Source organism: Quercus lobata, chromosome 5 (assembly GCF_001633185.2).
Source record: "Quercus lobata isolate SW786 chromosome 5, ValleyOak3.0 Primary Assembly, whole genome shotgun sequence".
NCBI classification, from domain to species: domain Eukaryota; kingdom Viridiplantae; phylum Streptophyta; class Magnoliopsida; order Fagales; family Fagaceae; genus Quercus; species Quercus lobata.
The window spans coordinates 57201637-57218941 of NC_044908.1; the positions used below are offsets into that span (position 1 = coordinate 57201637).

The 17305-nt window shown below is 34.0% G+C and overlaps 2 protein-coding genes across 12 annotated transcripts; both read right to left on the reverse strand.

Moving 5' to 3' along the window:
• Window positions 1-1484: 1484 nt before the first annotated feature.
• LOC115988669 (ornithine aminotransferase, mitochondrial-like) lies at window positions 1485-4588 on the reverse strand. 11 transcript variants are annotated; one of them, XR_004091615.1, is made up of 5 exons: window positions 4250-4576; window positions 3022-3174; window positions 2569-2645; window positions 1983-2213; window positions 1485-1759 (listed from the first exon to the last, which is right to left on the reverse strand). XR_004091615.1 is itself a non-coding variant. In XM_031112265.1 (5 exons), the coding sequence occupies exons 1-4, from the start codon at window positions 4286-4288 to the stop codon at window positions 2172-2174; spliced, it is 303 nt and encodes a 100-aa protein (XP_030968125.1). In that variant the 5' UTR covers window positions 4289-4588; the 3' UTR covers window positions 1485-1759; window positions 1983-2171. The 11 variants fall into 11 exon arrangements, 2 of the variants coding, with proteins under 2 accessions (XP_030968125.1, XP_030968124.1); XR_004091612.1 differs by having other exon boundaries at window positions 2501-2645; XM_031112265.1 differs by having other exon boundaries at window positions 2569-2637; window positions 4250-4588.
• A 3311-nt stretch (window positions 4589-7899) lies between these two features.
• LOC115992860 (protease Do-like 5, chloroplastic) lies at window positions 7900-15719 on the reverse strand. Its single transcript, XM_031117092.1, has 8 exons — window positions 15398-15719; window positions 14380-14529; window positions 13856-13918; window positions 13650-13739; window positions 9887-10009; window positions 9544-9631; window positions 8772-8846; window positions 7900-8164 (listed from the first exon to the last, which is right to left on the reverse strand). The coding sequence occupies exons 1-8, from the start codon at window positions 15656-15658 to the stop codon at window positions 8058-8060; spliced, it is 957 nt and encodes a 318-aa protein (XP_030972952.1). The 5' UTR covers window positions 15659-15719; the 3' UTR covers window positions 7900-8057.
• Between the last annotated feature and the right edge of the window lie 1586 nt (window positions 15720-17305).

A 17305-nucleotide genomic window follows, 5' to 3' on the forward strand; every position in this document is an offset into this window, starting at 1 on the left:
AAAAAAATTGCAATAACTTAAATTGAAGAAATCAAAATTTTTTTGCAATAACATGAAGTTGCAATAAATATATTATTACAATGATCTAATTCAAATTATTTTATAATTTATTGTAATAAAAAATATGAAACAATTATCTATTACAATAAAGATACCATTGCAATAATTTGACCCAAATTATTTTTGTCAATTCTTTACAATCTATTGCAATAAAATTCGTGAAATAATAGCCGATTGCTACATGATATTCAAAATAGTAAATTGTTTATTGCAACAGCAAATATAAAATAGTAAATTGTTTATTGCAACAGCAAATATATTATTAGACCAAAATTGTCATTAAAATATTTAAGATTTATTGCAACAAAATATCTTTGTAGCACAAACCTATTACCTCAAATTGGGTACTAGAACCGCCATTAAGCAATGTTTGTTCCCTTTGGAGAGCCAAGCCCTCACGGATTTGTCACGAAGGGGTGGGAGTCTAGGATCTTCACAATTTTTGGCTTTACACCTTTGTCCCACATCGCCTAAGTAACCCTCCCACTCATGCTTTATATGCCCTTGGAGTTTGCATGAGTGTACCACTGCTATTGTGTCTACACCATATCTCCTTTAACAAAGAAGAATTGTACTAGTAAAAGAAAAGCAGTACAAACGAGATCTATATCAAAGAAAAAACAACGAAACACTTTCTGCCCGACATATAAAAGTTCCAATCAGATCGATCTCTCACTCAGTTTCTGCTATCTATAATAGAATTTGATTATGTGTCAAGTGCCAACATCACATTTAGAGAAAGAAATGAAGAAACGGATTGTAGGTTCCTTACATTTCTAGTTCTCTCTCTAAATTCTCCTTCAATCATCATTTTAGTTTGTATGTTTAGAAGGCGTAAGCTTTAAGGCAGAACAGTCTTTTTTTTTGTTTCCTTTTCTCGTTTCTTTTCCAATGGGTGTTGTTGGCATTAAAATTTGCAAATACCTCGTAAACAAACTGCAAGGGAGGTCAATGCCTCATAAAAGAGACTACAAGAGAAGACAAAGTAAAACATATGGTAGCTCCACGTCTTAAAAATAATATTCATATCTATCTCCAGCTGAGCCTACACAAACACAGAAGCGTTGGGCATGCATATTTGTTCTTCATTAAACAAAAGGTATTCTAAAAGAACATTATAAACAATGCTCTTTTCCCATGGTAAAGGTTCCAATCAGACAGGCCACATGTATCTCACTCAATTTTCTATAAGCTCAAAGGTTTCTTGCCAAGCTTATTCATATCTTGAGGCATCTAAGCGGAAGTCTGGCACATTGAGCAACTGGAGTTCTTATTTGATCCTAACCAGAAAAATATGATTTAAAACAGAAAATTCTTACAAAATAAAAAAAGTGATCAGGATTAGATAGGCATGAGCTAATAGTTTTGTAATATTCCTTCATCAATGCATTTATTGTAATTAAACCCCAAATAAAAAATCCAGATTGAGATTAGTATCCTAATTTTATTAAAAAGAAGATTAAAAGAAGAAAGCTACAATTAGAGGAGAGAGCTTTTTTGAAAATCCATGTTAAAGTATAAGATATCAAATTCAGCAACTGATTGCCTTAAGAAGTAATGTGCATGTTATTCAATACAACGGTCACATATGTTAGAACTAGTTGGGGAGACATGCTCTGGCTTTGCTTTCTGCATCTTTGGTAGATCATGCTCAAGAACATCACTCAGTGCCTTTGAGGCTTCTTGGAGCTCATCCAAACTGAAAATATACAGGTAATGTAAGTCATACAATTATAAAAAATACAGTAATTCATTCTAGTGTAATATCTATTTCGTGTATGATGCCTAAAAGTCCCCTCACTTGCCAACCTTGTTTCCCAGTCACTAATATGTCAACTATGTGAAAGAAAAGCACAATGAAAACAACCTGAAAGTTTCAATGACATGAAAATCTTGAACATGCACCAAGCATGTTTCCTTACCTTATTGAGAGGGGGGGAGTTAATCGGATGATAGTATCATGGGTGGGCTTAGCAAGAACTCTCTCCTTTAACTGTAGGCAGATATCATATGCAGAAATAGGGCACAGATTTTTGCTGTTGAGCTCCACAGCATTGAACAAACCTCTACCTTGAACTTCTCGTATGTAGTTTGGGTATTGCTGCTGAATCTTAAGTAGATGGTGCCTTAACTCCTGTCCCAGTTGGGCAGATCTATAGAATTGAGAAATATCAAGAGACAATTTATGCATCAAATGGGGATAAAAAATCAAAGAAAAAAAATAATGAAGGCAGCCATAGATATACATGATGAATCTGGGAGAAAAAAGCATAGTTATTTCAAAGCCTAAATTTATGTAAACTCTATTTATGAAAACCCCAATTTGTAATCCAATTGAATTGAAAGATAGAAGCTCTACTAAAACCTTTGGGCTTTAGTTTTAAAAGGAAATTTCAGAGAAGGTATTGCATAAAGTACAACCAAGTATTATTTTCCAAACCATAATACAGATGAAATTGTTGTTCCACGGTGGCTTTAGTTTTAAAAGCAAGTTCCACCACATTTTACATTGGCTTTTTTAGAGCCTTGTGAAAGCTCTCTGCAGCTGACTACTGCTTTCTCCTTTCCTTTCTCCTTCTGTGGTTCTTAGATAAACAACAAATGCAAGTTAGTCAGATACTTTAAAATGTCAGGATGAATATAATCTGAAGTGAGAAGTGGATAAAACTCCATTAATCATCAAATGCATCATTCTTGTATAAATATATTAGCAGAACAATCCTTTCTGCTAAATAGAAAATCAAGTATTATAGTAAGAAATTTTAATACTGTCTGGGTAATTAAAGGGATGCTACATGGGTAATTTTCCTGGTGTAACTTGCAATCATATTCTAGTTTAATGGTTCAAGTAAACATCATTATCCAAAATGTTTCTACGTTCACATCCAAGACTTGGTAAAAGTCATGAAAATTATAAAGAATCTGGAGAGAGAGATTTTGGAGGGGATGGGGGTTGCTCACCACTACATTTGGGCGCACTTCTTCCCAATCACAAGCCAGCATTTTTCCTGATTGTGCTAAGCCAGATTGCACCTCATTAGCAATCATTAAAACATTATATTTTGAGCACAGATCTCTGACAGATTTTAAATAACCATCTGGAGGAATTACAACCTACCAACAAATAAAGAAATTTTTTTCTCAGGAAAACCAAGAATTCAGAATCTTGATTCCCCTCAAAAAAGAGGAGGAAAAACATATTAAGAAAAGGATCAGATTCAGTACATACAGCTTAGACAAAAAATCAACCTTTGCCTTCAAAGCTGTCTTATTCAGTCTTGTGTGACTATTTATGGAATCTCATAATAAGATATTGGTTATGGGTGGATAGGAAGAAGTTTATCAGAATTTATAAGTTTGTTCTTTTCTTCTTCTTTTTTATTAATAAGTTATGCATGCACTTAAAGTGAGTTATGTTATTTCTGTTAATAACTAATTAGAGTGAAATACGCGAAGAGACAGTAGTCTCCGCTCTTCTATTTAGTTATATACAAACAAATTCATTCTTTATTGCAATACACAGAAATTCTCTCATTTCTGAAGTAGAATTTGATATTATATGATTAAGAAAATTGGTTTATATGCAAGATGCCATTGTATCTTGACCAGGACTGGTCCAATTTCAATGATTCATACTGGACAGTTGCAAACTGATCCTATAAGTGAATTAGAACTAAGCAAACTGAAATTATAGAGTAAATTAGCAATTAATATTTACCCAATGTGCCTTGCCCTCTACATAAAAGTTAAACTAAACAAACATTAGTCATTTTTATCATGGAATTATTTTAATAGTACTATACTATACATAAAAAATCAAACACATTAAGCAGTAACATCACTCAATGTACGTGCCAAGCCAAGCAAGCGGTAGCTAGGATTGGCCCAATACAATTTGAGTTGTAAGACAAAAAGTTTAAATGGACATTTTAATATTTAAATATCACTTAAGTAATATTTAGTTTATTAAAGAAAAAAACCGCCAATTTAGTCATGGGCGAAGCAATGGCTGCTCTCCCAAGATTGCAAGCAACATCTACATTAACTTTAATTTGAGGCCCGACAGGTTTAGACCACACCTTTTAATAGCGTGATGTTTGTGTGCAGACGAGTGTGGCCTTGAATCTCTTGTGCTCTAAGATAGAGTTGAAATTTTTTTGGAGGAGGCGAGAGACATTAGGGGACATACCTTCAAATTGAGCTTGATTCCTAGCCTTCCATATAACATCCCAAACCATAGCTCCAAACAGAATCAACTTTGAATCCACCTCATTCTCATAAGAGAGAGATAAAAGGGTTTGAATAAACAGATCTGGAGAGCTGAGGTTTCAGCACTTAGGTGTCAGACCCCAAAGACTATTAAACCAGATAGCACGCACCCCAGGGCAGTTTGTAAAGAGGTGAAGGCTGCTCTCTTCTTCCACTTTACATAGTTCTTTCGTTGGGAGGACATTTGCTGCTGTCCTCCATAAATGCAATTTTAGTCCATCATAAATCTCTGTCTTCCATATAAGACCCCGAATAGAATCTTGGCTATGAAATACTTTCTTTTTTTTTTTTCTTTTTTTTTTTTTTTGAGAAACTTGGCTGTGAAATACTTTGGAGGCAGTATTTCACAAATTCACTAATGGTGTGTTTAGATATAGTTTATTTTGCTGAAAATTAAAAATATTGTAGTAAAATAATTTTTAAATATGTAAATAGTGAAGTGATATCAATTTTTAACAAAAGTTTTGTTAAAAAAATGATGTTTTTGAGGCTAGTGTACGGTGCACGCACGAGACCTATTAAATAGTGCATAATCCCATTTGTGGCGCTCTTCTAAAAAAAAAAAAAGTGAAACGCAAAATGCTGAGTTTTCATCTGCATCCAAATGGATACTAAGTATGCGTTTGGATTAACATCCACAGTGCTGCGTTTGCATTTTCCTCTTCTTCTTTTTTTTTTTTTTAAATTGACGTGCGCATTTCACGGGGGAGTGTCTGTCAATGGGTCTCGTGCATTATGCACAGGACCCACCACCTCTCTGACAATCCAAATTTTCACTAGAATGACACTGTTTAATGGGTCCTGTGTACTGTTCACAGAACCTACAAACCTCTTTATTAAGCAACTTTTTCATTAAAAATGGGTCCTACGGCACTATCCACATATTTAAAAATTATTTTACTACAGTGTTTTAGTTTTTAGCAAATAAACAGTATTCAAATAGACCTTAAATGAATTAGTGAATTATACCGCAGTTTAATATTAGTTGGAAAATTCAATTAGATTTTAATTGGATTATCAATTTTGCGCCACATCTCCTATCTAATTTTTAATTTTGTGTTAAATGAATTGTTGAGTATAAAATTCAAAATCGAACCTTTTCAGCTAGAGAAGCTGGTACCAACCCCTAAGGATTGCGAACAACCATCCCCGACTTGCTTCACTAGTTTCCCTGAATACTTAAGTTAGCAAAAATAAAATAAGGTAAAATAAATGTGACATGCTCACCCACACACATGGAGTTTCTGCATATGTGTTATGTTCTTTTTTCTTTGTCACTCATTAGTTTTGCACCTGTGTTATATTCTTTGTACATGTTAATTACATGAAATCTGCTTATATCTCCCCCATAACCTCAATCACATAGTATTCATAAATGTGACATGCTCACCCACACACACACACACACACACACACACACACACACAGTCTAATTCAATTTCAAACAGTCACAAATATACTCACACATTTTGGTAACCCCAAGCAAATACAAATTCGTTAATCACAGCTGCCTTGTTTACAAATACAAGCAACCACCCAACCACAATGTTTCGAAATTGATGACACACATGCGGCCTAGTCCTAGGTCTGACCCATTGAACCCGCCCAACTCTCTCTCAAAAAAAAAAAACTCTCTCAAGCCCAAAACTATCACTCTCAAAAGCAAACGCCTTTCAAGCCAGTCTCAATCAGTACCAAGCTCAGGTCCAAACCCAACCTTGCAATCCAACACTTCCTTTACAATCAGACCAGCCCATATTTTAAGCTCATACCAAAGCCCCATTTGAAATAAATAAATTATCAGCCCACGTCAAATTCAAGCCCAACAGAAGCCTCCATTTACATAAAAACCTAGCAAGCCCACACCTAACCTAACCCAACTGAAACCCTCTCAAACTTAGAGCCCAGGTCGAAAATTGAGAGACAGAGAGATCCGGGAGAGGGGCTGATTTTATGTAAACTGGCTTCATCAATACTCTGATATAATATTAGTCAATAGGGTTCTCCAAAAAATTATACGCCCATCATTAATTCCTTATAGTTTTAAAATACTAAAATTATAACTAATTTTATAATAAAAAAATTTTATAAATTAATGTCGTAATAAATGTGATTTTTTTTAACCAACAATGTAATAAACAAAAACTATATTTTCATTTTTTGTTTAAATATTAACACCGTGAGGTTTGTATAATACTAAAATTTATTAGCATGACTCTTATAAGTCACAAATGCAGCTTCATGTCCAAAACAAAATAATCAGATGACAACTTGGCTGTTCTTGATAGAGCATGAGCTGTTATTAGTTGTTTAAGTATGTGTTTTTGACGTAAAACATATAACACATGCCTTTCTAAAGCAACAAGGGTGCTGGAAGTCATGGCGCAAGATCAAGGGGTGCTAGTAGAGGCCATCGCGACGACAGTGTTGGAATTGCATGAAATTTGGCAAATTGACAAGAACCGACATTTTGATCCAAACTCGATATTATCTCGAGTGTTGCCTAAATTTAGGCAAATTCCTTCGTTAAGGCCCCAAAAACAGTGTATTTGCTATTTATAGTAATATTTGTTTTTTCTTTAATAACTTTTAGTTTAAAAGTCAAAAAAATGTCTTGTTTGTTTTGAGAAAACTTTTAGAAACAATATTTTCAATTTCTGCAATTATTTTCAATTTTGCTATTTTTGGTGAAAATTACTATTTTACCACCTAATTATGTGATTAGCGTAAATTAGGGTTTTTGGGTGTTTTCCTAGCCGCTATAGGTGTTCTTTTGCTATTTAAACATATTGTAGCATCTAAGGTAGCTCAGTTTTCAAATTTATAAAAAATACAGACTTTGTCTATTTCTTTCTGGTAGATTCCAAAACCCTATAACCTTGTGAATTCAAAGAACCTCTTATGGATTCGAGGTTTTCATTCAAAAGTTAACATGTTTAGTTTCTTTTCCATTCAGAAAGCAATGTGTTTATTTTCTTGTAGCTTACACGACATTAGTTTCACATGTAATTTTTATTAAAACATGTCTATCAATGATAAGTTAGAGATAAAAATTGGGTTGTAACTATTCCTAATCGCTAGAATTTAGTTTATGGGGTTAGAGCATTCACACCAAGTCGTTTATATCTGATTTTGGTGTTAAGAAAGAGATAGAGATTGTTTGGTGTCAAGAAACAAAACAAACAATTAGGATTTTGTATCTTCAATTCACGATTTCAGTTCAAATTCACCTATGTATGGACCTGAGTGCAAAATGGTATGCATAATTAACACTGCCCTCTATGTTTCTAGACCCCAACGTGCATGATTCAATTAAAAGAGTTATGTTTTATGACTATCATAGCCATTGTTGGGCAAAGTGGTACCTCATTTTGCCATGAGGGCTGGGGGTATCAGATTACCATAGCCATTGTTGGGCAAAAGTGGTACCTCCTTTTGCCATGAGGGCAGGGGGTATCCATGGGCGTGTTCCAACCCTAAGATATTAAGTATGACATCATGTGGTGGCCCAAGATAATAAGTATGATAATAGGAATTATGATTTAGGATAAATACACACATATACTGTCAGTGCAAAAATGATGTGTGCGTTTATTTATGCGTGTTAAGTGGTGTGTAATAAACTCCACTCAAAAGAATATTTATGGACAAACATGACCAAAACCCCACCCTTCGAAGCTTGATGTAGGACCAACCAAGTACATGTTTCATATTATTTACAAACATGATCAAAACCTGTCCTTATAAGATGTTCCATACACAATGAGGTAAGGTACAGTTCGAACAACAGTGTCGATTGGAATTGCAAAGTTCACACCTGATGATACTCCTGTCCCTACAGTACAATGAAGAACCAATAGCATTCAAAACTTTGATCTTGGCTTCTAGCATCTTTATTATATTTTAGATTAAATAACTAATTTGTTCCTCTAATTATTGGGGGAAGTTCAATTTAATCCCTCAACTATAAATTGTAATAACTTAACCTCTATATATATATATATATATATATATATATTATCCTAGTAGAAATAAGGTTCGTGAAATATAAATTTTCTTGAGGTTCAAAAATAAGGTTCATGAAATAGGACCTCATCATTCCCCTATTTCTCTCTCTCTCTCTCTCTCTTTTTAATTCCATTTCTTTTAATTTATTTATGCAGTTGTGTTTAGTTAAAGAACCTGTGGTACAATACCTAGGGAAATGTAACTAAGTTTTTTTCTTTTCCCCTTTACTTTCTCCCATTCTTTATCCTTCCAAATGCTGAACGAGTTACTGAAGATTATATCACAAAAGGCAATGCACCTTTGAAGTGAAAAAACAAGTGGCTCAAGCTATTACAGTGGGAAAAAAAAAACATGCGCATGATGTTCATTTATCAAAATGTCAGGTCAAAGGTGCAATTAAGAGAAGTAAAATTAACTAAGAAGCATCTCTTCACCTTTGCGAGTAAAAGTTGCAGTATTGACTCCGATAACATGGCCATATGAATCAATTAATGGCCCTCCTGAATTACCTGTACAGATTCCATGCAACAAAGTATGAAGGATCATGGAATGAAAATTAGCATTGGTAAGAATAGCAATTCATTTAACTATAAAATTAGCATTGGTAAGAACTCAGTTCCACTTTGTCATATAAAAAACAATAATTCTAATCTATTCAAAATTGTGGAATGCAAATCCTAAACTATAAAACCACCCTCAATGCAGATAAAAAGCAAATGACTCAATCAAAGTACAAATTATATCCAAATAATTCAATTGATCATAAGGTTACTTAATTGAGGAAAAATTAAAATGAAATTTAAGGACACTTAAATACAAAGTTACATTTTACTTGAATAAAAACTCTATACTTGATATCTTATATCAGTGGGTGTAATAATCAGATAAATATCCAAAACTATTCTGAAAATTTGAACAAACCATAACTTCATAAAATCTTAGAAATTTTTTGTGAAGATAACTGCCCCCACTCAAATGTCTACGGTTCCATGAGGTAGCTAATTATAGTAGTACGATCTTATATCACTCGACAACGATAAAGAGTAATGGTTGCATATTTGCAATATACAAAACTGAGTAAATCTTCAACAATAAAGAATTTAGATATAATAGGATGGATTGAATAAATACAATCTTTACTGAAGTAAGAGAAAGAGTGATGATTATCAAGGAATTTCAAATATTTGAAAGCAAAATGAAATTTACCTGCATTAATGTCAGCATCTGTTTGAATTGCTCCTCGAATGGCCCTTCCATTTGGCGAGGGTATCTCCCTACCTAATCCACTGACTACCTGCACAACTCAAAGTAATAAATACATGGATGTTAGACTCTTTTACCAAAGACAGGGCCACATGCCAATGAGAAAAGAACACTCTCAATTGACTGCTCAAAGCCTCAAAGTACTCCAAAACAAAGTACAATAGACTTAAAATAGATTATGACCTCAGTTGTGAAATTTTATAGTTCACACTTGGTATTAAAACGTTTTTTTTTTTTGCTTCTTTTCTTTTGGTTGGTTATATAGCAGACATATTAGAGAAATTACCCCTGTTGTCAGAGTGTTCTCATATCCGTAAGGATTTCCAATGGCAAAGCAGCTTTGACCCACATGTAAATTCTGAGATGTGCCAACAGCAACAGGCTTTAATTCAATCCCTTCAACACTAACCTGCCCATCATATTATGTTTGAATAATTTTACATAGAGATAACATAATGCAAAACACCCACAAGTAGACAAAAATGTCATCATGTGGAAGGGAATGAATAAGGGAATTTGTCCTTAGAAGTGACCCTTCGAAATCTCTCTTGTTTATGCAGATAATGAATGAAGTACACATTGTAAATTAGTTTTATATCCTTGCAAAGGTGAAAAGGGAAAATCCATGGATACTTCCATCTCATGTGCATTTCACGCTGCAGGATACTTGAAAGGCATCTTGTCTTTGACCAGTACTTTTATATTGAGTAAATATGATTCCAAAAAATCTGGTTACCCATCATATATGAGCTGAGGTCAAAACAAAGACTTCATAGCTGGGAGATAATAATACATCTCTTGGAATGTAAAATCTCACTTCATTACATAACATTACAAATTTTTAGTTCAGTTTGCTAGAATAATTGCATGGTAAGCAACAAATGATAGAGTTTCTATGTTTTTGTCCAGCTCGTGGGAGGTATATTAGGAAGAGCTACATAGAAAATGATATCTCATTGTTTTTTTGTTAATGGAAGGAGTCAAATAGGTGAAATTTTTGCTGGGAAGCATTTGATTCCCTCCCAAGCCCCAAAATTGACTCTAAAGAGCATGAAGCATTCCTATTTAGGCCTTGAAGCATTCCTATTTAGGCCTTGAAGCTATGCTTGCCAAAGGTCTCCTCTGCCTCCACTTACCACCACCCCCCGCCATTATCCTTCCCTATTCTATGAATTTGCATTAGCTAAAAGAAGATGTTCCCATATTGCTTTAATTTTTTTTAGATTAATTGCAAGGTTTTAGGGATCACATCAATATGGAAAATATCTAATTAAATCCCATAAAACCCTCAACATTAAAATCAAAATTCTAAATTCTAAAAAAACAATTCAAAAGTAAAATAAAATCTTAATGATTTTGGAGCTCCTTGCATCAAACTTTTCCTCCAATTAGAAAGGTCAACTTTTGTTTCTCTTACCAAATACATTTTCTAGACTTTTTGCTACTGTATATAGTAGTTAACCATGGCATGTCAAATCAAACATGATAAAAAACTAAGCTTTGTAATAGCATATATCCAATCCTAAAATCTTCAACTTGATGAATGAAACTCTATTCAACAATGAAAATATAAAGAGAATAAAATTATATAAGTTTTCATATAAGATAGTATACAAGGCAAACCACATCGAGCAATAGGTCATGAAAGCTAAGATTTAAATTTGATGATCCCCAAGCAGCATTTGTCTTTGTTTTGTTTATCTCAAGACTCAAGAGTGATCACCAAGAAGCCTCTAGTTGAGCCAACCATAAGTTGAGACCAAGTAGTAGCTGGGAACATTAAAAGCACTAATAAGCCTATTAAAACATACATCGTTCAGCCCGAGCTTGGCTTTAAAGTAAACATGCATTTACCTGAAAATAAACAAATCTTAATAGCTTGCCTCTTACAGCTCACCACAATCTCTAATGAGACGTTTGCAAGCGAATCAAAAGCCAATATTATAGCTTGATTCACATCACAACTCTGCTCCCAGTGTCATCTCACACAAAGATAAATTAGTAAAAAAACTTTAATGATTGATTTAACATCACAATTGTGCTGAAGACCCCACAATCAAATCCTAGTGCATGCATGAGTTAGTGGTTTTGATGATGCAGATTCAGGGTTGGTGCAGGGGCTGCTTCTTGGTTATGTGAGGGCTGCCACTCTGTAGTGCATTATTGTCTTTTAAGAAAAGGATAACATAAAATTCAATTTATTAAATACTCACAAAATTTATCTTTCAATTGATTTCAGATGCAATGATTCATCATTACCATGTTGATGCTTAATTTGCACCTCAGCTTCTAACTTGACCATAAAACTTACCTCCACACCTCAATCCTAAATGTGAAATCCATTGTCAATCCATCATTATTCTCTGTATCATTAATTTTCTTAATGTCTTTTCCAACCACAATGGGCTAGTTGATTTAGAATGGACAGGACGGACTTTCCTTCTATAGAGAGAATGTCAAAAGTCAACACGTAAGAAATTTAGGAGTAGAAAAGTACTAATAAAAATCATCAGAGCCAAAAACAAAATTACAGTGAAATTTGGTGACTAGAAGGGAATCATGGTGAGGATCAAAACTCATCGCCTTACAACCATAACCTACACCGCTTTTTGGGAAAATTCCTTTAATTAGTACTTTTGCTAGTTATGATAGATTTTCTTTATGTTATAACTTTCAATTTAAAATTCAAAATAAGGTCTAGTTTGTTTTGAGACGTCTCCTAAAGACTATAGTATTTGATTTGTAATATTCTAAATTCTTTTCTTTTTGGTAATTTTTCCTATTTTTGAGCCTAATTCTGTGCTTAACAAAAATTAGGGAGTTTAGGTGTCTCCTATCCACCCTAGGAGTACTTTTGTTCAGGGTTTTCTAAGGGTCTCCTTGCAGCCCTATCTTTTCCTATTTATGTACATTGTAACCTCCAAGGCAATTTGGTTTTTCGTTAATAAAAATTTTTTGACAGTTTTCTCCTATAATTTTCTAGTGGATTCCAGAATTCACCTTATGGATTCAAGGATTATCGTCTTAAAACAAACATGTTTGATTTCTTGTGGCTTCTTGTCTGCATCACTTGTGGAATTGACATCATAAACAGTTCCATTGAGATAGGTTTATGTCATCTAGTATTAACCATATCTCTTAATTGTTTTTCAAGGATGAAATTTTCTCCACCTCTTCTCCTTATATGACGTTTGTGTACCAATTTTTACATCATATATGATCTGGTGCTGAAGCGAACAGCATTTAGTAACAATGCAAAACTTCTGAGTCCAAGGACAATTGTATAAGTTAAGAGGAAACAGATAGATGTATATGCATTTCAAAGTGCAACATCTAAATGTAAAAATAATTAACAAGTGTCATTTCATCCCAACCACAAATCATCCGTTGATTCTTCAAAATTATTCAGTTCAGACCTCCACTTAGTTTCACCCAAGCTTCATCCTAGTCTAGGTAGATCACCTAGGTTTGGCTATGGTGGATTCCCTTAACCAAGCCACTACCCATGAGTCACTAGCTCTTTCTTCAACAGGCACACGGTCAGAGCCCCAAGCTCCTCCTACTACTTGGGAGCTTACGGTTTCATGTTATTTCACTCCCTAATACTTCACTATTGGTCAAGGGTGTTAACCCTTACAAAGTGATCCTTCCTGATTCAAATTCCATGTTCACCATGATGCTCAGGTCAAAGCTTAAGCTAGTGATGCTTTCGGCAATTGGACTCTCACCATCTAGGGTGCAACACTCCACTACTGCTTCATTGCTCTCCCAGAAAATGAGGTTAAGTTATCTTAAGCACTTTCATGCTTCTCTGCAATATAGGCAGTAGATTATTTTACAATGTTACCATTCTTAGTTTTTCAACTTATATTTTAACCTAGTCAATATCGAAATAGTCTATGAGATAAGCCTTATCATGAGGTACCTCCTGGAATTCGCCCCAAGTTGTTTGAAGCTTTTTTTTTCTATAAAAGTAAGTCTACATTATATATCCATGATAAGAAGCTTAATATGTGGCAAAGAAATTAAACGACAGTTTCAGTGCACACCTTAAGGACAGCCAGATCATATGCTGGATCAACACCAACAATCTTTCCTTCTCTGTAAAAGCCATTGCCTCTTGTGTCCGCTAGATAAATCTGTAAATACAGAACCGAAGCATTGTTACTCAAACAAAGGGCTAGTACATTGACTGAATGATGATTGTCAAAACAAGTGAAACAAAAAATAATAACTAAAAGAAAAGAGCCAAAACCTTACAACGATGTATCCCACTCCCATCTGTTGCCAATTTAGCTACAACATGGTAATTAGTGACCTGTCACACACAAAAATAAGACTTTTCTCATTAGTATTGGAGAAATCACCTATAAGTATTAAGAACATATATATAATTAGATTGGTAAGTACGCATATCACTAACTCATACATAAAATTCAAGCTTAAAATGAACCCATCTTTCAGTTTTCTAGAGAAGAGTATAAATGCAGGTAAATATGTAAGTATCAGCTGCAAGCCTGCAACATTGGGTGTAAGGATGTTAGCAATATGGTATATTTTGTTATATGATATTCATTTTTCAAATTTTTTAGGAAAAGATGTTAAACCATCAACAAAACCCAGGTCTTGCATGGTGTTTTCTTCTGCAAAGATAATCTGATGACAATTATTGTTTAGGGAACTCGCTACTGAACTTTGCAGATAAGGAAAACAAAGAAGCAATAGCATATAACGCTAAAGATGGATTCAAATACAAGAACTGAAGATGGGAAAGCTTACAATGTGACCAAACTTATCCCAGATGAAGCCTGAACCTGTCCCTTCAACTTTTGCATTTTCATCCTCAATAAGATTGACATCATCAGAAGTGGTCCTGGGGCTTCTAACTATTTCAAGGTCTTTAATAAAAACAACAGATGGTGAAGCTTCCTACAATAATTCAAAAATAACTCCGCCAGTTAAGCAATCAATACAAGCACGCAGGGCAAAGATGAAAATTATAAATAAAAAAAACACACACACACAACTGATAAACATTTATGCCTGCTTTATTTCTTTCTTTCATTTTTTGATATGTTCTGGCCCTAAGGGGAGGAGGAAAGGGGAGATTCAAACTAGTGACCTTCACTTCATAAGGCATGGTATCAAACCAATTGTGTTACCCTTTGGAGTTAAAATTCAGTCTTTTCTAATAGCAATTTCAGAAAATGGCTTATGGTGGAGGTGTGCACTGTCTCTGTCTCTGTCTCTGTCTCTTCAATGTGCTGCTTAAGGTTAATTTATTGAAGCAGTATGTCCCTTATCAGCAGTTAGGACTTCCACTCTAAATATTTGTACATATTCAAAAGAAATTTTTTTGGTAAATAATAAACCTTAAATTTTGATCTTGGTTTTAAATTAAACCCTAAAGTTGCAATTTTTAAAATATACCTCTATTGTTTAAATAAATTGCAAATGGTTTTCTCATAGTCATAGACGACTTAAAACCTATTTTATTCCAAAAATAAAAACTCATACAGAGCACTAAAAAACCCTTCATAGGAATTTTACAAAGTGGTATTATAACGCCAAAAAGGCCTAAATTGATTTTTTTTTTATTTGGGTACCCAAATGCGAAAAGCAAATTACAAATTGTTCCAATCACTCAAAACAGAAGCAAAAATGGGTGAAATAAATGACAACATTCACAACAACTAGTAGTATCAGTTTGAGAGCAAATTATTGTTATTAAAATGTCCCCCAAAAACAAATGCAGAAACAGAAGAAAAAGAGTGAGTAGGAGGAAGAGTAATAAGACCTGGAAGAGTTGCACTACTCTGTCTTCTTCTTGCTCAAGTGGGTCTTCTTGTTGCTGTTGGGCAAGTGCAAGGTGAGTTAAAGAAGAAGCAACTGCAACAAATAGGCTTGGACCAAATGCTATTGCCCTCCGCCTCGTAAGGAGGTTCTTCTGTGACTTTGGCGTATTAGAGGAAGAGGAAGTAATGTTGTGTTTGTGGATTGGAGGGAAGTGATTGTGAATGTGTAGGAGAGAAAAAGAACCCAACACCATTACTGCCATCTTACAGTTTTCTACTTTCTTGCACGGGTGTCCAGTCCAACTGATAACTGTTTTTATTTTATTTTTTTAAAGATGAAAGTCGGCTGCCTACGTGGCCCAAAACCAAACAAAACCTTTTGCCATTTTTTTTTCTGAATATTACTTAAAAAAAAAAAAAATTGCCAACAAAATTCCTTAGGGCCCAATTGTTAGGGCTGTCCAGACCCGACTGGAGCCCAACAACCTGACCAAACCATCCGATTCTGGCCCAAACTGAAGATCCAGTCAGTCGGCGACGAGTTTCCATTCTCAAAAACTGACACCGATGGGTCGAGTGGTTAGTTTGTATCTCCAAAACCCGAGCAATGCAAATCCTACAAAAACAAGCCAGATTCGGCGAGATCTTAACCAAATCTAGTGAGATCTCGACCAAATCATGCTAGATCTAGTGGGATTTAGCTAGATTCGGCCAAATTTTAGCAATTTCTAGCAAAAAAAATGCATATTTCATTTTTAAAAAATTCAGTTTCCGGCGAGATTTTCCAGTTTCTGGCAAGATTTTCCAGTTTTGGATGAAAATTCTAGATTCCGGCAACTTTTTTTTTTTTTTAAGATTTCGATGCCTTTTTTTAATTTCAGCAACTAACTCAGCCCAACCAACACTAGCCATCACCCAAAACCGAACCTATCGATTTTTTCGGCAGTCAGTTTCGGGTTCCTTTGCCCCTCCACCCGACACCGATGGGTCGAGTTTGGGTTGGGTCCAAAACCGACTCGACCCGACCCGACCCGTGGACAACCCTAATTATCATTGTTTAAACAACATTTTTCAGTGTTTAAACAACATTACATGTATTTTTACACATTTTTTCACTCACACTTATTTTCAAAAAATACAAACAACGTTACTAGAAATCTCTGGTTAAATGGGTCCAAGTTTTATATATGGGTTTGCCCACCCTTAACACATTTTTTTAAAAGACATTTTTTTTTTAATTAATACAATTTTTATTGAAAATATTCAAAGCTATCAAAATTGATAGTCACTTTTTTTTCTTTCCCCCAAAAAATTTAGAAAATATTTCTTAAACTAATATTCTTAGAGCATATATGAACTTTTTCATATATATATATATATATATATATATATAGAGAGAGAGAGAGAGAGAGAGAGAGAGAGAGTTTATGACATGGGTGAAATTATTCAAAGAAATGAGGTATATAAAATAGGTAGAAGGAATGCCGAATTGACAAATAATTAAGTAATAGTGTTACCAAATTATTGGCAAAAATTAGAGAGAAAATTTGCATGTAATTCCATAATGGAGATACCGAATTACAATCAACTCTCTCATGCTCAAGCACTATTGGATGTTGGTCACAAATAACCCAGTATGCATTTATTGTGCAGAATGTATTTTTGTTATAGTACTTGTGCAAATATACACAAGAATTGTAGTTTTCCATTTTAATTTTTTATTCTTTTTTGTATTTTCCAAGGATAAAGAAAAAGTGTGGATGATGGTTGCAGTGCAAGAATGAAAAACGATTAAAAAAATTAAGGAAAAAATGATATCTAATTTAATGAAATAGAGTTTAGAATTATAATTTGATGCAAGTGTTTTGAAAAATAGTTAGGTAAAATAGAAAAAAAGAATATTCTTATTC

Coding starts and splice junctions, on each gene's coding strand:
- LOC115992860 (XM_031117092.1), bottom strand. CDS start 15,658: ATGGCAGTAATGGTGTTGGGTTCTTTTTCTCTCCTACACATTCACAAT. Junction 14,530..15,397: donor GAGTAGTGCAACTCTTCCAG/GTCTTATTACTC, acceptor GAATTATTGTAG/GAAGCTTCACCATCTGTTGT. Junction 10,010..13,649: donor ATGATCTGGCTGTCCTTAAG/GTGTGCACTGAA, acceptor TATGATGGGCAG/GTTAGTGTTGAAGGGATTGA.
- LOC115988669 (XM_031112264.1), bottom strand. CDS start 2,332: ATGCTTTTTTCTCCCAGATTCATCATGTATATCTATGGCTGCCTTCAT. Junction 1,760..1,982: donor ACTCCCCCCCTCTCAATAAG/GTAAGGAAACAT, acceptor GTATATTTTCAG/TTTGGATGAGCTCCAAGAAG.